The sequence below is a fragment of the Mytilinidion resinicola genome (assembly GCF_010093595.1).
Source record: "Mytilinidion resinicola strain CBS 304.34 unplaced genomic scaffold BDZ99scaffold_7, whole genome shotgun sequence".
Lineage (NCBI taxonomy): Eukaryota > Fungi > Ascomycota > Dothideomycetes > Mytilinidiales > Mytilinidiaceae > Mytilinidion > Mytilinidion resinicola.
The window spans coordinates 1876295-1897043 of NW_022985443.1; the positions used below are offsets into that span (position 1 = coordinate 1876295).

A 20749-nucleotide genomic window follows, 5' to 3' on the forward strand; every position below is an offset into this window, starting at 1 on the left:
CGGATGATAGCACCAGATGATTGGCCTGATCCGTCATTGGAGGAAGCGTACTACTCGACGTGGTTCTTGTGCGAACAGACTTATCAAAATCTAACTGCTTTACCAGGCAGCCTTCATCAACCTCCACCTCACATTGAACGATTGGCATACAATGATACCTCCTACGGAGGCGCCATAGCAGCTTTCTACAAGTCAAAGTCAAGTGGCCAGATTTACGGGCTCGGTTTTCACGCTCTAATGGAAATATTCGATTACCCACATTCCGCTCTTAATACCTCGTTTGACAATTTCAAAACGGATGTTGGCTCGGCTCTGGACTGGGGAGGCTATCTAGGTTCCACCAATCTGAGCGCATTCACCGAGAATCTCGCGGCCACTTTGACGACCCAAATTAGGAACGCCCCATCCGCAGGCGGCGACAACGCTAACGCGACAACTTTTCGAGGAACGGCACAGGCGTCCACTACTTACGTCGAGGTCCGATGGCAGTGGCTCATCCTCCCCGTTGCCGAGACTCTGCTGACGGCCGTGCTCTTCGTCATCTCCGTCGCAATGACCAGACACCTGCCATTACTGAAGACCTCTGTGATCGCCCTGCTGTCGCACGGCCTGGATGGCTGCTGGGAAGACGAACTAGAGACTACAAGCCCCGAGACGGCGGAGAAGCTTGAGGATTTGGCGAAGGGGTTGTCGGCGTCCTTTCAGCCAAACAGCCAGGGTCAGCTAAGATTTGTTAGGTCATGAGGACTTCTGTAGAATTAAGCTCTGAGCGTGGGACCATCCTAATTGACAGAGAAATTTTGTCGTGGCGCTCTAGCCTGCGAAAACGACCATGTGCTGTGCTTTTGTACTTAAGGAATAATCCCTCGCTGAATCTGGAATGGCCAGCATCTTTCCCGATATTCTACTGGTGTCGTATGATCCAACACCCAGGACGTGGTAACGATGAAGGAATCCGCCCCATGGATAGCTGTTAATGGTTCTAGTAGCTGGCGCTCCGACCAATGATGGCCGTGTAACCCGAATGCATGTCCCTGCCATATGTGCACACGCAGGCTCTTCAACCCCCTCATGCCCGCAACCACCGCCCAGGCCGCCTCCCACGTGGCTTCGTCGTCGGGCGCGGGATCCAGATAGGAGTACTCGCAGTAGCGGCGGCGCGCGTAGCAGCGGAGCGAGAGCGCGCGGATGGTTTGGAAGAGCGGGGGGGCGAGGGCGGAGGGGAGGAAGAGGATGCAGCCGAGTTGGTTGGTGCTGAGGGTGTTTCGCGCGTAGAATTCGTGGATGCACTCGGCGTAGCTGTGGGTGGTTAGATGATATGGGGTGGGTTGGAGGCTTCTGGGAGCCGGGCTAGGGACGTACGCTAGGCGGCAGGTCTTTGGGAGGGAGAGGAGTTGGTCGATGTGTGGGGGGGAGAGCGGGAAGGAGTCGTGTGCGTATTTGACGCTGAAAGATGGGCGGTGCGGGTCGTCGAGGAGGGTGAGTTCGAGTGTCTCGTCTGGCTCGCCTTGCAACGCTAGAGCGTAGATGAGCAGCCTGATTTCCGGGGGGAGCATGACGAAGAAATTGGACTGCGATTGGGTCGATAGAGGGACGCTGGACATCGCGATGCAGGGCTCGTGTTCGGGTTGACCGAGGGGCATACGCGTTAACCAGTGTTGGTGTTTCTCTGCACTCTCGCGCACTAGCCTGGCGAGTCTTTCGTCGCTACTACTTAGACGAGGAGGACGATCCCGACCGTGAGTGAGGTAGCGATGAAATCTCTTGAGTGTTCTCGGCATTTTTGGGAGGTAAGAGGGTAGAAGAGTGTCGTGGCAGAGGAGACAGGACGAGGAGTGGAGGTGTTGTGCTACCGGCGTTGATGCGGGCGTGCTCCGGGGCAGGTGAATGGGACATGTGACTATTCCGAACTCACGTGAAAGCCTGCCTTCCCCACCCAAATATTTGGGGACATGAATAGCTAACTCTCTGTTGAAATGAAAGAGTAGGGGGGAGTAAAAAATCTAGCTTTCACACATTCACGTGACCGTGGAGGTCTTGCGTGGTGGGAGTATAAATGCCTTCAGCTCACTGATTCTTCAACACACGGATCGGGTTTCTTAGAGGGGTAACAAACGGACACAATGAAAATATGATGGCGCATGTAAGTCGACGCTCTCAACCTTGCGAGCTACCCTAGGAGCAAGCCTATGTAGCCATACACGGGGTATCGCATAAACAAGAAGAAAGAGATACAAGCACGAAAGCGGGCAATCAGGACTCGTATAAAATAGTCGGCCCCGTGTTGTGACTTATGAAATTCGGTCTTTGAACTTTCAGACCCATAACATGAAATGTACGCCGTCTTTCCTCCCCGTTCCTTACCAACTCAAGCCAACTCAACCGGCTCCGTCTGCCCCCCTCTCCCATCCAAACTCGTCGGCAGCTCCACCGGCGCAAACTGCGTCGGATGCGGCTGCCCCGTCTCATACCGATACTTCTGATCGCCCGCCTGATCCGCCGGATGCATCGACACCCTCTGATCCCCATGCTGCGAGTACCTCGGATCCATCTTCTGATCCGGATACTGCGAGAACCTAGGATCGGGCAACGGCTTCTGATCATACTGCGGCTGCTGCCCATGCTGCGAATACCTCGGATCACTCGCGTACGGGTTCTGCGCCTGCGGCTGATACGCGCCACTCTGCCCATACGGGTTGAACGGCGGCAGCCCTGGCACGCCAAACGTCTGCGCGTGCTGCGGCTGCGGGCTCGTCATCGGGCTGCTCGTGTTGGAGTTCGGGTAGCCGGCCATGTGCTGGTAGCCCGCGGTGCCGGGCTGGAACATGGGGCTCATGAGCGCGATCTCCTTGTGGCCTGGCGCGATTGAGGTGTGTGGGTTTGGAGGAGGCGGTGGCGGGTTCTTCGCGCGCTCTGCTTTCGCTTTTGCTTCGAGCTGGTGGGTTTTTTCGACTAGTCTGTCTACGAGCTTTGAGTGCGCCTCTTTGAAGGTTTTCTTTACGAAGCTGATCATCATGATGTTGCACTTCATTTTGACGTCTTCCCTGAGGTACAGCCCCTCTTTCGGTATCCCGAGGCCCAGTTCAGCAGGTTGGGGGGGTTCGCCGGGGAGAGAGCCGCCGACGGACCATTTCGCTTTGATGTCGAGCCCTAGGGGTGCGTAGACGTGGGTTTGGAGGGCGTCGGGGAGGTCGTGGAAGCAGGCGTGGTAGGAGACGGAGCCATTGGCGAGGGAGGTGCCGGGGATGTATTGGATCTTGTCTGCGTATGCTGGTTAGAAAGGGGAATGGGTAGAAGGGATTGGGTAGTAAATGCCTTTGATGGTGTACCAAGTCGCATGGAATTCCTCTGCTGTTGCATAGGCGGGCGGTTTGCACTTGAAACGCTCTACGACGAGCGGGTTCAGCTCGATCATGGCGATGTGGTCATGGTATGTTGAAATGACGGCCTCCCTGGTGATGATGGAGGGGAGGGGCGTGATGGTTGAGAAAGTAGTCGTCTTGGACATGATAGCGGTCTGGGGGTGCTTCTTGGGGGGAATACACTGTCACCCAGGCTCAAAAGACAAGAGGAAATGAAAATGCAGCAAACGGGCCGCTAAAGAGGCGGCCATTGTGTCCATATGTAGTGTTGGTGGCACGGTGCCATAGAGGGGGTTTTGGGGCTGACGGCTGGCCCTGGCTGGGCTCAGCTCAAGCAGCGGTCCCGTCGTTAGTCTGAGCTTTGAAGCTTGGTTTGTACCCCCTGTCACGCGGAAAATGATTACAAAGGTACCAGCTGCGCCTTCAACCACCGAATTGAGCTGAGATTTATCCCTGGATACTCATCTTACCGTCTTTCCTCTTCTCTATCATCTATCACAAGAAGATACATGGAGATTGTGGCGTGCGGTGCAACGTTCTTGAAACTCAGGGCGAAGCGAAGATCCTCCACTTCGGCGGGAATTCCGCTGACACATCGATCTATTTAAAGCAGGCAAATGGACCCTGCAACTACCTATTCCAACGACAAATCATCACGATTCACCATATCGTTTCCATCTTTACCGTAGTGCGAAATCCGGTCTTGAGAGTATTCGCTTTGGAGAAGAGATTAAATGTCTGATTGGCCTCGACGACTTGAGCTTGTTGCATTCAAGCTCCGCCGTGCGGCTGCGCATCCCGGCGCCCTTTCAGCTGAACACCACCGAGATTCGCGAGGACCAGTCACAGCGACATCTTGAGACGACAGGCGAAAGAATTCGGAGCGTGTTATGCGCGAGGGCGTTGTTGTCCAAGTACCTCGCGAGAAGACTGAAGACGTGGTGTGTACTGTGTCACGTTCGCGGCGTCTGATCTGTAAGAATCGAGTACCGGTCATGTGAATGGGTAAGACTCAATCGCTCCTTTGCATCACTCTACATGTCTTTTGGAATGCCATTTCCATTTATATCTACCATTGCATGCCTCTGTCTTCTCATGATACACAAAGCTTTAGCTTGCCCGTCGAACCAACAACTTTTCCCATCGTCCTCACCCCTCTCATCAGTCTTCCTCCCTTTCCTTTCTCCCGTAAACCTCAACTCACCCCCCTTCCTCCGCGTCACTATCTTCAACACCCCCATCCTCTTCCCCGTCGACACCGGCAGCACCGGCATCCTCCTCGGCCACCCCAAACTCCCCTTCCTGGACACCACCGGCTACCCGCCCGCACACTCCTATCTCTCGAGCAGCAACTTCCTCTACACCGGTTCTCTAGTCCCACTCACCCTCACCTTCAACGGCTCCAACGACTATCCCCGAACGGTAACATCCACAGTCCCCGTGTTGATAGTCGACGCCAAAACCCACTGCCCCTGGTACAACCCCCTCACCGACGCCGGCACCTGTCCCCCAAACCCATCCAACCATTCCGACACTGGCACAGCCCTCCCGACAGCGGGGATCAGCTACATGGGCGTTGGGTTCGGGCGGAACACGGGGGATGGGGAGCAACCGCATGGCATCCCCGCCTTGAACCCGTTTCTCAACATCGATAGCATCGACGATGTCCCTGTGGACCTAAAGTCGTGGCATGCGGGCTACATCATCAACACGACCGGCGTGACGCTCGGTCTTACACCAAATAATACCGAGGACTTCGCGTGGGCGAAGCTGAAGCCGGGCATCACGCACGCTGAGGATTCAAGGGATTGGGCCATGCCGTCTATGTGCGTGCGGGTGAACGACGAACCAGAGGATTGCGGCGCGGCGCTCGTCGATACGGGGATCGCGCAGATGTATTTAAGGCGGGCGGTGGGGCGGGTGACGCCGAATCATACGCTGTCGCAGCCGACGAAGCGGCGGGTTGATGATGGGGTGAGGATTGCGGTTGGTTTCTTGAGTAGCGAGGGGGCTGGCGAGGAGAAGGAGGTAGTGGCGGGGTACGAGTTTGTGGCTGGTGAGGGGAGCAAGATGGAGCCGGTGTATGTGGTGCCTGAGACGCAGAAGGAGGGTAAGGCGAGGGCGCCGTTTGTGAATACCGGAAGGGCGTTTCTGTTTGGGTATGAGGTGGCGTTTGATGCAGAAGCGGGGCGGTTTGGGTTGAGAGAGGTGGTGGGAGGAGGTGACTTGGTCTGAGCTGTGAAGAAAGTAATGTCGTTGATGCACGGATGCCATCTGCTGAAGTGATAGTGGTTGCCAGTGGGTTTTTAATTGGCGACTATTCGGCTTGATACAGAAGAAAAGACAGTTGTATGGGTTCGACAAGTAGCCGGTGTTGTAGAATCCTAAAGGACGGCATTGCTTTAGTTGAAACGAATGTTGGGTGCGAATACCGGTCAAGCATTGGCGCTTTTTGTGAAAGCTTGATCTAATAATATGGGTCATTAGGGTCGCCGATGCTAGACTTAATCATTAAGTACGGCATATCGTTGGGGATGATTTCCTTCCAATCAGCGGGGACGCCATAGCCCGTGATTTCAATCTGGAAGACGACACCTTGTTCACTTGCCGTCTTGTGGAGTAGTTCAAGTGTCGATCGATCAGGAATAGAAAGTGGTGACTCCCTCGGGCAATGCTTAAACTCCTGGCAGGGGCACAATTTGAGAGTACGACACTCTAAAGATAGGGCGCTCGTGTCCTTGTTTTCAAGGAACCTAAGAATCTCGTCGATGTAGTATGTTTGTTTGAATGGGTGTGCCGGATTGTTGTCAGGACCTGACATTCCGCCGCGTCCCAATGTCAAGGAGCGGAGGCTTGCTGGAAGGGTGTGCTCAAGCGTCGCCGTAGAGAGCTCATGACGTCCAAGGGCAATGAACAGGGGAAGTTCCACATGCATAAGCATTTCCATGCTACTCAAAGAAGGCCCGGAACCACTTACGACGCCTTCAGAGAACGAGCAAGCCGATGCCATGAGCTTGAAACTTTCGAGAGTCTTACGAACTAGCAAAAGCGCCTGATTGAGTTGAAGCATCTTGCCTTTCAGCTCGTCTCGGTAGGTATCGTAGGTCAACTTTTTGAGATTCGACGTGAACTGCAGGACTTGGCAGACCGTCTCCGGTGATATTGATGAGCCATAAGCGAGAACGAGCTCGGTGAGTGATGACGATGTTCGCGAATGTATGTGACTGAAGTAATCCGTCCAATATATAGCATGACCTGACAAAGTAAGATACGCGAAGTTGGGTAGACTGAACAGTGGGTTCATGAGCTCCAACATTGGACGATTGGTAGGAGCAGTGGTATGTCTGATGCCAAGGTGAACCTTCTGGAGTTTTTGAAACGCAAGCCTTGTCCCAACTGGCAATTCGATCAAACGTCCAACAGTCTCTGGCGTGTAAAAGTTCATGAAGTTCCTAGATAGAGTGAGATAGTTCACATTCACGGCTTTGGAGACGATGAATGCGAGCATGACGTCAACAATATCGTAAGTATCCATAAACCCTCTGTCAGGGTTTGTGATGCTAATGAGGTGATCACTGAGAGTGCGCAGTTGCTTTGACGACAGGATTTGGCGGACTCGTATTCTCCCCTGGCTATTTACCTTACTCGGGAGCAATAGAAATATTGGCCCATATGCTATCAGGACTTTGATAAGCTCGGCAAGGTAGGGACGATCCATGATCGTGCGAAGAAAGAGGGCCAACAGGCGGAATGTGATTGGGGAGCCCATATACGAGTGGAGCTGGAAGCTGACATCGCAATAGAGAAGCTTGGTGGCCTCAGCTTGAAGCGATTTGCAGACAAGTGTAAGGCTATGACGATCTTGCTCGGGCACATACTGGAATATCTGGGGCACAAGATCCGCTGGTAAGCGGTCGAAGGGAGCGGACATGGTGTCCGTTGTTGTTGGGCCACAGGGTGTTATCTAGAGAAGAACGATGGTGTTCTGGAGAGGTGTCGATGGGCTGGGCGAGAAATTTGTTTGTTAGCAGCCAGCCTCGTGCCTTGCATTAGTCTGTGTTACCTACTTCGTATCATCGTAGAAATCCCCTTGTGTAGAAGAAGACAGTACTTTCATGACTGAACCTTCGAAACCGAGACAGCTGGTATGCCCGCCTCCGTGCAGTCTTCTCGTTTGGAGGGTAGACTGTGCATTGTTCTGCTAGCTACCGTTCTAGCTATGGATAGGATTTGAGGTTTGACCAGGGGACCATTTGGGGCACAAGATTCGCTGGCAGGCAGTGAAAAGAGTTAGATACAATCTCTACGGCCATTGGATGGCGAGACTGGCACAATGATGTTAGTTGCGCGCCTCGAATCGCAGATCTGATGGTGGTTGAGAGAGGAAGTTTTGTGGTTAGGAGAGAGGGCCCTGGCACTTGGATAGCGCTTCATGACTCTACTCCACTTCACCGATCTATTCATAGTAACTTGTCATTCAAGCTAGCTCGTGGGCTTTTCACCTTAGTCTCTTCTGAACTGAAGTGGAATCGAAGCAACATCTAAGCTGTCGCGGCCCTCGTCACGTGCATAGTTTCTTGGCATCCGAGCTTGGGCCATTCCCAAGGGAAACTCCACAACGCGGCTCATGTTGCCTTGGAGCTCAAGCTCGACGACAACACCGCTCACCATCCCGCTTGCTGCTCCAAAGACACCACCCATCCAACTGCTTCACCTCTCTGACTTGTCGACTCCCCTTCATCCTCTCCTGCTGGGCCTTCGACATCTTCAAGCAGTCCACCATTTCGTGAATAGACAGGCATCATGGTACATCAAACTCCAAATCTCTATCTATGTGCGCTGACGCCTGGTAGTTCATAGCTCGGAGCGAATATGGTAAGCAGACTACGCTTCATACACACAGAATGCTCGCTAATCACATAAACTCTAGATCGTGGCATCAAGTCAGTGGAACCTCAGACCCTCCCCATCTCCGCTCACAATTGCCTAGCACCTTCTCCCCCGAAGGCCGCCTCTTCCAAGTCGAATACTCCCTCGAAGCCATCAAACTTGGCTCCACAGCAATAGGTGTAAGCTTACCCTTACATCCCAACGCCAATACCAATCCAACCTCCTCACACGAGCTCACAAACCTCAGGTCGCAACCGGCGAGGGTGTGATCCTCGGCGTCGAAAAGCGCGTAACCTCCACTCTCCTCGAAACCTCCTCCGTCGAAAAGATTGTCGAGATCGACAGCCACATCGGGTGCGCCATGTCCGGGCTGCAGGCCGACGCTCGCTCCATGGTCGAGCACGCCCGCGTCGAGTCGCAGAACCACGCCTTCCACTACAACGAGCCGCTGCGGGTTGAGAGCTGCACGCAGGCGATATGCGATCTAGCGCTGCGGTTTGGTGAGGGCGCTGAGGGTGAGGAGAGCATCATGAGTAGACCTTTCGGCGTGGCGTTGCTTATTGCGGGATACGATGAGGATGGACCATCGCTGTAGGTTTTGGCGCTATAATATATGGACAAGAGAAAAATGGAGGAGTTGGCTGACTGGAATCTAGATATCACGCGGAACCCTCCGGCACATTCTACCGCTACGATGCCAAGGCTATAGGATCTGGCTCCGAAGGTGCTCAGGCCGAGCTCCAGAACGAGTTCCACAAGTCCCTCTCGCTCGAGGAGGCCGAGGTGCTGGTGCTCAAGACACTGAAGCAGGTTATGGAAGAGAAGCTGGACTCGAAGAACGTGCAGCTAGCGAGCGTTACCAAGGCGAAGGGCTTCAGGATCTACACGGATGAAGAGATGGCTGAGGTCGTGGGCAGATTACCGACGAATTAGTCGGAATGAGATCGCAGTCCTGTAGCATAGCGAACATAGAGCTTTTGGCCTGGTTCATGAGGCGAATTCAGATTCACAGGTGATAAGGTTTCAAACAAGACAGTTCCATATTTGATTTTGTTATTACTTTGAATCCCCGCACATCGAAAATGTTCATGAACTTGCCTGTAAGTTCTAATCCCTCTCGTGTATACTGACGAGATCATTAGTGCTCGGCCTACGGCTTCACAGCATAGATCTTGAATGACCCTACAACCTCTTTCATTAGCGAAATGCACAGCCGAAAGCTCGTCCTTCGTATAAAATGACTTACCAGCCCATTCGTTAAAGTCGTGATTCACAGCCATCTCCTTCAAAACCCCGTCATCATCCCCACTTCCACGGCATGAATCCTTCTTCTCCCCACCTCCGCAACGCACCAAATCACAACATTCTTTCTTATGGCAGCAATCAGCTATATCACAGCACTTTTTTCCTTTCTCCTCCCCACTCCCGTTCCCACAGCAGCTCCCACAACATTCTTCCTTCTCCGTTCCCGCACTTTCCCCCTCCACACAGCACCCCCCTTTCTCCTTCTCAGCACTCGATTTATACAAATTAAGATCGTTCCACGCATCCACAATCAACACATCTACGCTTTCATCAGCAAATGAGTCCACCTCATTTCACCAACACATACCGTCAAACCCCACCCCCCTCAACCACCCCTCGTACGCCCCTACCTCCTCCGCGCCCGCAACACACCCCACATACAGCGCCATGCTCTCCTTCAGCTCCTGCCGCAGCGGCTTGCGCGCCAGGATATCTGACACCGCGACGCGCCCACCGGGTTTCAGCAACCTGTGGATTTCGGCGAAGACGAGGGGTTTGAAGGGAGTGGGCACGAGGTTGATGACGCAGTTGCTGATGATGCAGTCTGCGATGCCTTTATCTAGGGGGATGGCTGTGATGTTGGCGTGGATGAAGGAGATGTTGGTGGGAGTGGGGGAGAGGGTGGAGAGGTTGCGGTTGGCGCGGGCGAGCATAGCCTAAACTTGATCAGACGAGCATAATCCCCTGTGGAGAAAGCGAGAAGAGGATTAGAGAGGAAGAGACGGACTTCGTTCATGTCGACTCCGATTGCCCGGCCTGTGGGACCCACACGTTTGGCAGCGAGGAAGACGTCGAAGCCGGCGCCGCTGCCGAGATCGATGACGGTCTCGCCAGGGGAGAGGGCGGCGAGGGCGAGCGGGTTGCCGCACGAGAGGCCGAGGTTGGCGTCGCTGGGGATGGAGGAGAGTTCGGCGGGGGTGTAGCCGAAGGCGGTGGCGATGGAGGTGCTGTTGGGGGAGGTGGGGGAGAGGGCGGCGGTGCCGTAGCGGGATTGGACGGCAGTGTGGATGGTTTGGGGATCCATTGGGGTGGTTGGGATGAGGTTTGGGAATGAAACTTGGGAATCAAGTTTGGGGAGGAGATTGGGGAATTCGGTAGGAGATATGAGAGTGGGATTAAGAGAGATGAGCGAGTCGATTGAGGTGATGCAGAATGGAGAATTTTGAAATTGAAATTCTATGAGGGTTGAGGAAGAAGGAGCTACTCAGATTGGATTCAAGATATATATATATCTCTCTAGAATAGCGATATGTCACTGCTGCGTGCATGATCGATGATAAGCAGTCTTAAAGCTCAGCTACGATCGATATGTCACCAATAACGCAAGTTCTATAATCTACAATACGTGATGTGATTTTGAATCAGCCAATGCGTGTTCGCGTTGCTCACGAGGAGGGGTGCAGTTGATACCTAGGCACTGGGTAGTTGATATGTCACCGGTCTTGGCACCCTCATTTCGAGGTCGCCAACGCCCATCAACCTTCACCTTAACCTACACATCAATTGTGGGCCAACGGATACAGCCAACATGCCTCCAAAGACTAGGACTCCAGAAACGTCCTCCTCCCCTATTGGCCGTCCTGCCGCGAAACGTACCACTGTATCCCCTGCCCATACTCTTACACGCGTCCGGAATAATCAGAGGAGGCATCGCGAGAGGCGGCGAGATTATATTGCGTCGTTGGAGAAGAGCTTGGAAGATGCGAATAGGGTGATGGAAGAGATGAAAAAAGAGTTGGATGCGTCGAAGGCAGAGCTGGAGAAGTGGAGGGGTGGGAGTTTGAGGGTCGAGACTGGATTCGTGGCTTTGGGGCATGATATCAACACATCTAAGGACTTGGGCTTCACCTCGGAGGGGGCTGGATTCAATAAACCAGACGCCGTCTTCCATCAACAACTACCCGTAGTCCCTGAACCATGTCTCCAACAATGTCAACTCCAATACCCACAATGCGCCTTTCCACCCCCTTCATCAAATTCCGCTTCAAGCCCATCTCTAGCCATTCGATACACCGAAGACCCCGAACTCCTCGCCCTCATGTCCTCCAATTCGCCCTCTTGCGTTTCTTTCCCCGCAGAGGGTCGCGAATCTACCACGCCGTGTACGCAAGCTTACGTCCTCATATCGCAGCAAAATTACCGAGGGTTGGATGTACACACGATACGGACCTGGCTGTACGAAGGCTTTCGGCAGGCACAGAATCAGCATGATGGATGTAGTGTTGATAACAAGCTGCTTTTTGGGTTGTTGGACTTCATCAGTGGGGTGTGAGCACCATGACCCACCGGAAGTCTTTGCAACAATAGCAAATCATCCGACGCAAGATATTACATTGCGAAGCTACTTCAATCTATCAACCACCATTCCGCTTCCACTGGTATCCCTGTTACGATTAGTGTTCCATATCCCCCGATTTCATTGTCAACAAGCGGTGTGCTCGTGACCTTACCTATATATCGAGCCATAGTCCGACCTTCAATCCTTTTCCTAGTCTGTTCGAGTAAAATGCCTCGCAATCCCCACGACGAGGCCATGTCAACTATCTCCCCTGGATGCAGGATAGATAGTTGATTGAACGTAGTACTCGGGGTTAGGCCATCAACCAAGCGTACAGAGAAGGAGTCCATCGTGCTTTCGATACGGAGAACAAAGTGCTGGGTGAGGCTCTCACCTCCTATAAGCCTGATACTCGGAAAGAACGTCACCAGTCCAAGACCTTCAGGGTGAAGGTAAGATTCTGCTCGTTTGTAGGTGGCGAAATCTATTGCTCCATTCTCCACGGAGGAGGATCCAGGTCCCTGTACACTCGCATAGTCTCGTAACATCTCTGGAGGTAAAGGGTAGAAGGCTAGACCATCTGGGTAGAGAAATGTCTTTGGGGCCCAGCGAAAACCTTTTTCGGCGATGCGCTCCCCGAACCCAAAGATGATGTTAGGTGGAATTGTCGGGAAAAGCGATAGGAGGGCTTTCATTCTATCTCCTGGCTCGGCCTCGAGAACTGTAGAAATGTCAAATGCTAGGAATGAGCCTATGCAAATCGCTTCGTCGTCGCCTCGACTGGTCGTTCTTTGGAAAAGTGCGCGAAGCATGCATTGAGCTTGCCAATCATCATAGTCGTTCGACCGCGCCAGCATGCGGTTCTCGGCAATCCGGAAGCGGAATATCTGTAGGAGATCTTTGAACTCGCGTTGCAAACGCTGCTTGTTCATGTATAGGTCTACGAGCATGTCGATGTGGATGGACCGGCCATCTCCTGCAATGTACAGGCCTCTCGCTGTGGCACCCTCTTGGTAAGTCCAGAGCCTTGTGCTCCTATTTGGGGTACAGTTAGCTATGTGTCTTTCTCATGGATCAATTGACATTACCAGGCAGACATTGCTAGCCGCACGAGGACGTTGACGTTCGCCTCCGAAGGAGGTAAATTCTCCAGATCTTGATCCAAGATCAGAGTAGCCTCCGCGTCTCGGTAAATCTGGTGCATTTGCACTATGGACGCATTGCGTAGCTCCTTATACTCCGGTGCTATAGGAATGCAAAGTGTGTCAAGCCAGAACGGCAAGGTCTCGGCAAAGTACAACGTGTCTTCTGACTCTTCTCTTTCTCTCATGTATGAAAGCAGATGCTGATGTAGCCGTCTTGCCTGGCACTCCGGTATCGCGTTCTCTTTTGGATTCCCCAAGCCATCGGCCCACACATGGGATATAGCAATGTAAGGAAAATCTTTTGCTGCATGTACTTGTACTCTCATCTCAGAGACGGTGTCATCATCTTCGTCCTCGCTCAATAACAAAACCGGGATGTCCCCATTTTTCAATATCTCAATCATTTCTTCTATCGGAGGTTGAATCAGAGCACACTTGCAACCCACCACGCAATGAGCAGGCTCGTGAGCGCTACCTGCCTGATCCTGCACGCATTTGCTCCGATGGCAATCTGAGTGGTCCAGTTTACAGCGTATGCTCCCCAGCGCGAAAGCGCGGACTTGATTCTCGATCGCCAAGTTGTGCCACGCTCGCCGGATGTAGAACGGACACCACCCGTCCTCGATCATCCGTAGATGCAGCAACGGAAAAACACCTGTGTATTGCCAAGAAACCTCGCCACTTGTAACGCTCAGCGCGGCAACGAGAAGACAGCACGAGAAGTGGATGTCTGCGAGCACCGCAGACATAGTCTTACTACGCCCGCGCTCCTCCGGTGTCAACTCGACCGAGCCCCTAGCTCTCAATCTGAGAAGCACACTCTCGGGCTTCCACACCACCGGATCCTCCAATGTTCCCTCCAACGCTGCCGAGATCACGTTCTCGATCTGGCGCAGGATAATTTCCGCATCCCGTAAAGACCTCATCCTTTCCAAATCGTCCCTCTCCTCGTCCTCGCTCTTCTCCTCGTTCGGATGCGCTACCCAGCTTTCTTGATACTTCTGCAACGCTGCGGTGGTTATGGATACGTCTCCATACTCATCTCGCCGCAGGAAATCTGCAGTCTTGATATCGAGCCTTGTCACGTGCGATAAGAGACCAAAGAATAACCAGGTTTGCAGGAAAGAACCAAGGTTTTCAAGCGACTGGGTGGGGTTGGACGTGGCTAGCCATGATGAGAAGGAGAAGTCATTCGTTTCTGCGGTTATGGATGACCAGGCGGAGAGGTCCCAGCCGCAGCGCTGGGGATAGGTCCTGAAATCGAGGCCGTCGTATGAGTAGGAGACTCCTCCTACGGGACGATAGTATGGGATCTTGATTCGGTCGTCCGCGTTGTTCGGGAGATTGAGGTGCTCCATCTTTGAATGAGGAAATTGTTCGGTCTTGGGGTGGTTATGGAAAGGTAAGAGGCTGCGGGGACTAGTCCTGCTAAGGTTCGTGAGGCACGCCAAGTTCATGCATGATTTGATTGGAAGATGTGTTCATGCAGCATGTCGGGCTGGATATCTTTGAAGCGCCCGACTGGGGGGGGGGGGTGGGGAGCTTCAAGTCTTGCTACCCTTTGCCCTCTTAGTGTTGATCTGACCCAAGGCTCTTCCAAGGTTTCAGCTCTTCGCCGATAGCCTTTCTACGTTCCAGCCCCTCGTCTTTGGACCCCACAAGCCACAATTCAGCCTCGATCTTGCGGCATGACTCTGCTCATAGATCGAGCAGATTCCGGACTTGGCACAAATTCCACCTACAATGGTTCTTGCGAGTATGATAAATTCAATCACTGGTGCAAGAGTTTGAACAACACGCTCTCTTACTGCTTTGACGACACTACTCTCATGCTGGAACTTGTGGAGCGATGTCCTCAACTGTGTTCAAGACTTTTCGGGTCGGAGAGTCCGGTAAGTCTAGCTCATCATATCTGCGTTATCGTGCTGAGTTGACCTCACTTGACAGGACATTTCCGGGGAAGGTGCAAGTAAAGCCGCACTCAGACTCTCAAAGGCCTATAGTTAGCAGAGAAGCCTCAAAGCGTAGCTAATGGGCCATCTCTTGTGCAAGGTATTCAGTGCATATTGCATCACATTCGCAATTCAAAAAAAAGGCACGTGAAGAGCAACCTACGCAAGCATCTGGTGCTGGGGCGCGAGAAGTGCAGTACAGATGAGTGGAGAAACTGGGAGAATTGCAATGAGGGGTTAGCCAAGGCCGCCAGCGTTCCATGGGGAAAGGCTGAAATCAATAGCGAACACGTCAGGTGCAGACATCGAGGCTTGAGCTTTGGTGGCATTGCGGTCTGTGATTTCTGTAGCATGCAGAGCTTGGCAAGTGCCAAGCAGCGATCGCGTGTCGACTGCTTCTGCTCGCTCATTCAGTTGCTAGGCACACTATTGGAAGTTTGATTCCAGGCTCTCATTGAAGGCCGCAAGGCTGAGCGTATATACTCTCGAGTAGGTAGCTCGACAAAGCCTGCGCGTGAAGGGGTGGTGAGGCTACTCGGAAGGGAAACTGTGGAGTTGCAGGTAAGGTGGAGGTGAAGTCGAAGCAACCATACAAGGCTAGCGGGTTGAGGAGACGATACTCGAGTGGAGCCGGACCATCGCTTGCCCATCTGCAGGTTCCCACTATCTATCTGCCCCCACACTATCCCAACCGCCTTACATCTCAGAATTCTTTGCATCCTTAACAAACCCTATTTCCTAAAACTCTAGAGGCGGCGGCATCCTGAGCAGAGCGATTTTAGTGGTCGCCCCATGGTCGTTCCTATCGTGCGGTTTATGGTATACAGAAACGGAGTGAGTCTTGGATTCAGTGTCGATCCCTTTTGAGGGTATACAGCTTAGAGATGGTAGAGCTGCTTCTAGGTATGCGAGAACAAGAACTAGAGGGAAGAAAGTCACGCGCAGTGGGTTATGTTAGGCACGTCGGAATTTCTCAACTCCTTGTGTGATGAAGATGGAAGTTTAGATCGGAGAGATAATAGCACCTTGAAATTTTCCATAGTATTTCACACTACCATTTTGCAACACCTGATACATATTCAAGATAGCAAATCATATGGTCGACTCCATAATCACCCTCTGAAGCTCCCCGGACTCAATGGTGGCCTTCGGCCAAGCGCCGCTGGAGACCATCGCGCTAAGCGCCGGTTCTTGATCTACGCAGTCTCTCGGCTGACTGTTCTTGATCCGTACGAGGACTGCTTCCCCAGGACTATGCATAGCGTATGCGAGAGATTTTCAGGGACCTGATAGCCGAGTCACGTGACGCCGGCGCTTGCCTGTTTCAACTCCCAGTTTCAGATCCATCCTCCCAACTCTGCATGCTTCAGACTTCCGTTTCAGCTTGGCGATGCGAAGCTTTCCCATATGCTTCACCGCCAAGCACTTTTCTAGGCTCCGGATGGCGTATTGGGTGCTTGGTCTCCTCGCGCCCTCAGGCCTGCCGCGCGTCATCACGCTCCCAAACTTTTAACGTCTCTTCCTCATCCGCTCAGAACTCAAGGGGTATGCACACAGCACCATGGCCCGGGCGTCCAATGCGGCGCATCATCCCGATCGCGATAGAAATCCCACACATGCACCGCCTCATCGCTAACCTTCCTCCCCGCCGCCGCCTCGGTCGCGTTGGAGACCCAGAACGCGGTTGCGCCGTTGTCGGCACAGTTCCAGAAGGTGCCGTCGCCCGCTTCGGCGGAGAGCAGCGTCGTACCGCAGGATTCGCCGGCGCTGGTAGGGGACGTGGAGGTGGAGGTGGAGGCGAAGGAGCGGCATTGGGACGCGTCGGTGGTCCATTGGCCGATGGAGGTTGCGCAGCCGAGGTAGGCGTTTTTGGAGTCATAGAGGGCGAGTTGGACGGTTGGTGAGGGGTGCGCGTGGAAGGGGATTTGGGCGGGTGGAGGGAGGGGAGATGCGAGGGCGCAGGCGGCGAGGGCGAGGAGGGTGAGGGATTTCATCATGATGGATTTAGGAGCTGTGAGCGGGGTGGGATTTGGAGGTGGAGAGAGGTTGTTATTATAGAAGGAGTATAGGCAGTACGCTTCAGAGTACCCGGCTTTGGTTGAAGAGGATGGAAAGGATCTGAAGGAGGGTTGCAGGAGAGGAAACACGACAGTTATAGATAGAAGGCTACATGTTGGAACCCGCCGGCCCCGCCCCTTCCTTCGATGAGCGAAGGCTGTTACACGAAAGGCACCGGCCAGAATCTTGAGTGACGGCTACGTTTCCAGGAGGGGCGGGATCAGACGTGAGTGGTCTGCAAGCACCCCGCTGCGTGTCGCAACACGTCGCAGCCATTGGTGGTGCGACTTGGAGATAGAGGAGAAGGCAACGGAGCAACAGATGGGACAAGGCTCCGATCTGATCAAAATAGCCTGGAGTGTGAGGCCATCGAGTTGGTGTCTAGGTTTACCATTCCTAAAGGCTGACGGTTGAGCAAGGGAGTTTGTTGGTGTTTTGTACTCCCCGAGCTGCGCCTCACTGGATTTAGACGGGATGGACCAGCTCCACCATAAATCACGTGAAGCACCCAGTGTAATCATACAAAGAGGAATGCTACTAAGCTCGACGTTGGCTTCAGCCGAATACGCTCAACTAGAGCTGAAGAGGAAATGGAAATGTGGATTCATCAGTTCATCAGTACGTCACGTGCTAGTTTATTAAGCAAGAAAGAACGACCTCAATCTTCGACCAGCACGTCAGCTCGTCTCAAGCACCTTCTTCGTCCACAAGAATTCCTCCCGACTTCGATTCCTCGTCTGCACACTACGTCTCCTTCTCTCCAATGAGTTGAAAGGCCCCTCCCCTCACCAGCTTGAGTTGCTTCCTAACAACGTCGATGGGTCCCGCAACATCAGTGGAATTGGCCCCCGCGCTCATCAGAACAGCCACAATACGGTCTACGAGTGGTTTCAAGACAGTGTCTTGATTAGTCGTGCTGAAGATCGTGTTTGCATACGCGCGGATTTGCGTAAACAACTTCGCCTTGGCGGTGGCATCAGAGTTGACAAGCTGAGCAAGCACCGCCTTGTTCCCAAGACGAAACGGCCGGTCCTCTTGCATGATCTGATCGATACCCGAGGGAATGAACTTGAGCTTAACATCGGCGACGGTTGGGTTGGCCACAGCCTTCTTGTCGTTGTAGACGTACGTGTTATTGGTCTGTTGCGTGTAACCATCCCAGTGCTTCAACAGCGACTCCATCGCGAAGAACCGAATGAACGCATCGAGGTCTACGACTTGCTGCGCAGCGGCCAAGCCTCCAGATACAATCTGCCCGGAAACGAGTCTGACGTCCTTCTTGTCATCGTACTTCGAGAAGCCTTCGAAGCTCATATGGCCCGAGTCAAGCGTGGCAGCGTTGAGATCCTGATCAAGCTCGATCTCATAGGCATTTCCCTTGTCGTTGCCCGCGAATTGCTTCTCCATGAAGCGCTTCTTCAAAGGCTCGAGGTTCACGTATACCCCCATGTTGGTGCCATTGACAATGACCTTTGCGAAGTTGCAGCGAAAGTTGGGCACGCCTGCTTGTCGGAAAAGCTCATAGCCAAGCGGCTGCCGGATGTACGCAGGATCCTGGATCGAGTTGTTCAAGATCAGGCTTTTCGTCCCAATCAACGCTTCGATGGCCGTCTCGTTGTCGTCGTACTTCGTAAAGTCAAGGCGAAGCGATGGCTTCGTAGTGCTGAAAGATCCGGCAAATGACTTCTTGATGATGCCCACGTTGGAAAAGGTGGTGCCTTGTGTCGCAACCTTGGTGCCGGATATTGTGACAGAGGTGGCTTGGTACCAGTCATAGCGCCCCGGCGGTCCGATATAGCCAAACTCGCCGCGCGGTCTGGCGTTCTTTATGGTTTGCCAAGTTGCGTCTGGGAGAGTGATGTTGACAGTGACTAGGTTGTCGATGTTGTAGAAGCTGCTGAGCAAATCCTGTGTGGCGCTCGAAGCAGTCCCTGTGTTGTTGGCTGGTGTCTGTTGGGGGGTCATTGTGATTATCGTATCGTTGGAGCTTAGCTGGTATGTGGATGATGGCGGTTTATCGGAGTCTCCTTCGAAAGAGAAAACAATTACGGCTCGGCCAGCTAGCAAGGAGGCAGAGCGTATGTATCGCGCCAGAGAAGAGAGCAGAGATAATAGGAGAGATACGGAGGAAATGATGAAGGATGATGATGGAGAGAGAAGAGAGGGCGGCGGAAGAGTGTGGGGCTATATACCTGACGCACCTGCCGTACGCACCCTCACTGCTTCTTCCTGAGAGACTGCCGCATATAGTCGTAAGACCTTGGGATGGCATAACGGTAACGCCGCTCAGTCAGCCACGTAAGTCAAGCCCGCCATTCGAGAACCTGTATCACGTCCACTGATTTTGAGGTGCTGTCTGCAGGCGTTCGCTCGGTTGCTTAGGTGTATACCTACTACACAGAGCTGAGATCGGCCCCATCTAGCAAGTCAGCGTGGTAGGAGGAATCTCCAAGCCCAGCAATTGGTCCGAAAGCTCGCTCGTTTGCATGATGGGGAGATGTTCTATTCAGCTCGCTTCCAATTCCCGCGCCGAGAGAATACGGCAGGAGGTCGTGTGACTGTGAGTCGCGGTCTCGGAATCATCCTCGACCATTCAGCTGGCGCACGAAGCAGCCAGTGAGGGACAACGAAAAAAGGTGCAAGTAAAGGCGGGGAGCAGTTGCTGGGGGCTTCAGCTCCACCATAAGCTTCCAAGGTTTGGCCAAGCATTGAAGCTTATCTTGAGCCAGTCACTATCAACACCATTCCACAGCTCGGCTATGGGTTTTAACAAGGAGGCCTCACGGGTTGTGAACAACATCGGCGAGGTTTACGAGAAGGCTGTATCTAGAAAGGTCTCGATTCCTTATAGCCATGCTCTCCGCATGGTCGCGTGGATTTTAGAGAGCTCAAGCCTTTCAGCTCCTTCAGCTGAAGCTAGAACTGCGGGAGTTCCCGTCATGCATGTAGCGAGTGCAGATCGCCCGTGAGATTCTCGGGTTGCAGAACATAGGAGGACTTTTGAAGCCAAGGGTTGTGCAGATGGGGCGAGAGTCTGGCCAACCCACATGCATTAGCGAGTGCGGGGAAAGAGGTCGTGAATCATGGCACATGGGTAGTGATGAAGATACTCCAGCGCTGGAGAACATGGTATGGCTATCCAGTGGGGACAATTTCTTTTGCTCAGACCACTCTGACTACACAGCTGAGGTTCTATCACGCCTTAATGTGGGCTATTTTGATGCTAGAACAGCCTTAGTGAACAACGGCTATGCTAAGACACCCAGAAAATAGCAACTATGCGGCTCTTGAGAAGTGACTGACGTTTTCGAGTATTCGGGTTCAAAGTGGGTTTGACTTCTCGGGCAGTTTGCTACCATGCTGGCCGCGCAATTGAACGTTTATTGATTCGCCATCTACCAGTCAAAAAACCCACTTGAACGCCTACAAGGCTGACAGCAAAGACACGGCATACTTCAGGCAAATCGAGCGTGCAAGTCCTGATGGGACGGGTAAGACGAGGCTGAAATGGGCACCATGCATGAGCGGCTCACGGAAGAGAAAGACTGTTCACGCCGCCTTCCAAAAGTTGGGGCCACGCCGTAGATTCTTCCTTCTACAAGCTTTCATTCGTCGTTTCTAAATTCGAGCACCCCATCTTCATGAGTGCAGCACCGTCATGGCTTCGAGTGCGCTTCTTATGAACTCTCGGTAGAAAATCAAAGGGCGTGATATTCCAAATTCAGGCGATCACTCAGGATTCGGTAAACCTAGATTTGG

The 20749-nt window shown here is 53.1% G+C and overlaps 11 protein-coding genes across 11 annotated transcripts; 5 read left to right on the forward strand and 6 right to left on the reverse strand.

Moving 5' to 3' along the window:
• The first annotated feature begins 95 nt into the window (after positions 1-95).
• BDZ99DRAFT_461906 (uncharacterized protein) lies at positions 96-1006 on the forward strand. The gene has a single exon (XM_033719721.1). It carries the CDS (start codon positions 238-240, stop codon positions 742-744), a length of 507 nt encoding a protein of 168 aa, XP_033578921.1. The 5' UTR covers positions 96-237; the 3' UTR covers positions 745-1006.
• BDZ99DRAFT_519198 (uncharacterized protein) lies at positions 852-1604 on the reverse strand (the record flags this gene model as incomplete). Its single annotated transcript, XM_033725383.1, has 2 exons — positions 852-1299; positions 1363-1604. 2 exons carry the CDS (start codon positions 1602-1604, stop codon positions 852-854), a joined length of 690 nt encoding a protein of 229 aa, XP_033578922.1.
• A 317-nt stretch (positions 1605-1921) lies between these two features.
• On the reverse strand, positions 1922-3603 carry BDZ99DRAFT_497566 (uncharacterized protein). The gene is made up of 2 exons (XM_033723526.1): positions 3316-3603; positions 1922-3261 (listed from the first exon to the last, which is right to left on the reverse strand). The coding sequence occupies exons 1-2, from the start codon at positions 3506-3508 to the stop codon at positions 2369-2371; spliced, it is 1086 nt and encodes a 361-aa protein (XP_033578923.1). The 5' UTR covers positions 3509-3603; the 3' UTR covers positions 1922-2368.
• Positions 3604-4016: 413 nt separating this feature from the next.
• On the forward strand, positions 4017-5896 carry BDZ99DRAFT_461908 (uncharacterized protein). Its single transcript, XM_033719722.1, has one exon. The coding sequence runs from the start codon at positions 4401-4403 to the stop codon at positions 5595-5597; it is 1197 nt and encodes a 398-aa protein (XP_033578924.1). The 5' UTR covers positions 4017-4400; the 3' UTR covers positions 5598-5896.
• BDZ99DRAFT_519201 (uncharacterized protein) lies at positions 5830-7293 on the reverse strand (the record flags this gene model as incomplete). The annotated part of the gene is made up of 1 exon (XM_033725384.1): positions 5830-7293. The coding sequence occupies one exon, from the start codon at positions 7291-7293 to the stop codon at positions 5830-5832; it is 1464 nt and encodes a 487-aa protein (XP_033578925.1).
• A 708-nt stretch (positions 7294-8001) lies between these two features.
• Positions 8002-9410, forward strand: BDZ99DRAFT_461909 (proteasome subunit alpha type-5). Its single transcript, XM_033719723.1, has 6 exons — positions 8002-8168; positions 8216-8237; positions 8293-8305; positions 8353-8431; positions 8500-8843; positions 8909-9410. The coding sequence occupies exons 1-6, from the start codon at positions 8166-8168 to the stop codon at positions 9183-9185; spliced, it is 738 nt and encodes a 245-aa protein (XP_033578926.1). The 5' UTR covers positions 8002-8165; the 3' UTR covers positions 9186-9410.
• BDZ99DRAFT_569898 (ubiE/COQ5 methyltransferase) lies at positions 9403-10768 on the reverse strand (the record flags this gene model as incomplete). The annotated part of the gene is made up of 4 exons (XM_033727937.1): positions 10285-10768; positions 9865-10213; positions 9499-9816; positions 9403-9434 (listed from the first exon to the last, which is right to left on the reverse strand). Exons 1-4 carry the CDS (start codon positions 10579-10581, stop codon positions 9403-9405), a joined length of 996 nt encoding a protein of 331 aa, XP_033578927.1. The 5' UTR covers positions 10582-10768.
• Positions 10769-10900: 132 nt separating this feature from the next.
• On the forward strand, positions 10901-12146 carry BDZ99DRAFT_284392 (uncharacterized protein). Its single transcript, XM_033714029.1, has one exon. It carries the CDS (start codon positions 11086-11088, stop codon positions 11827-11829), a length of 744 nt encoding a protein of 247 aa, XP_033578928.1. The 5' UTR covers positions 10901-11085; the 3' UTR covers positions 11830-12146.
• Positions 12098-14461, reverse strand: BDZ99DRAFT_497572 (uncharacterized protein; the record flags this gene model as incomplete). The annotated part of the gene is made up of 3 exons (XM_033723527.1): positions 12924-14461; positions 12171-12870; positions 12098-12106 (listed from the first exon to the last, which is right to left on the reverse strand). The coding sequence occupies exons 1-3, from the start codon at positions 14435-14437 to the stop codon at positions 12098-12100; spliced, it is 2223 nt and encodes a 740-aa protein (XP_033578929.1). The 5' UTR covers positions 14438-14461.
• Positions 14462-15785: 1324 nt separating this feature from the next.
• On the forward strand, positions 15786-17011 carry BDZ99DRAFT_284420 (uncharacterized protein). Its single transcript, XM_033714031.1, has one exon. It carries the CDS (start codon positions 16198-16200, stop codon positions 16834-16836), a length of 639 nt encoding a protein of 212 aa, XP_033578930.1. The 5' UTR covers positions 15786-16197; the 3' UTR covers positions 16837-17011.
• Positions 17012-17519: 508 nt separating this feature from the next.
• On the reverse strand, positions 17520-19128 carry BDZ99DRAFT_461914 (cellulosomal protein). The gene has a single exon (XM_033719724.1). The coding sequence runs from the start codon at positions 18953-18955 to the stop codon at positions 17735-17737; it is 1221 nt and encodes a 406-aa protein (XP_033578931.1). The 5' UTR covers positions 18956-19128; the 3' UTR covers positions 17520-17734.
• Positions 19129-20749: the final 1621 nt, after the last annotated feature.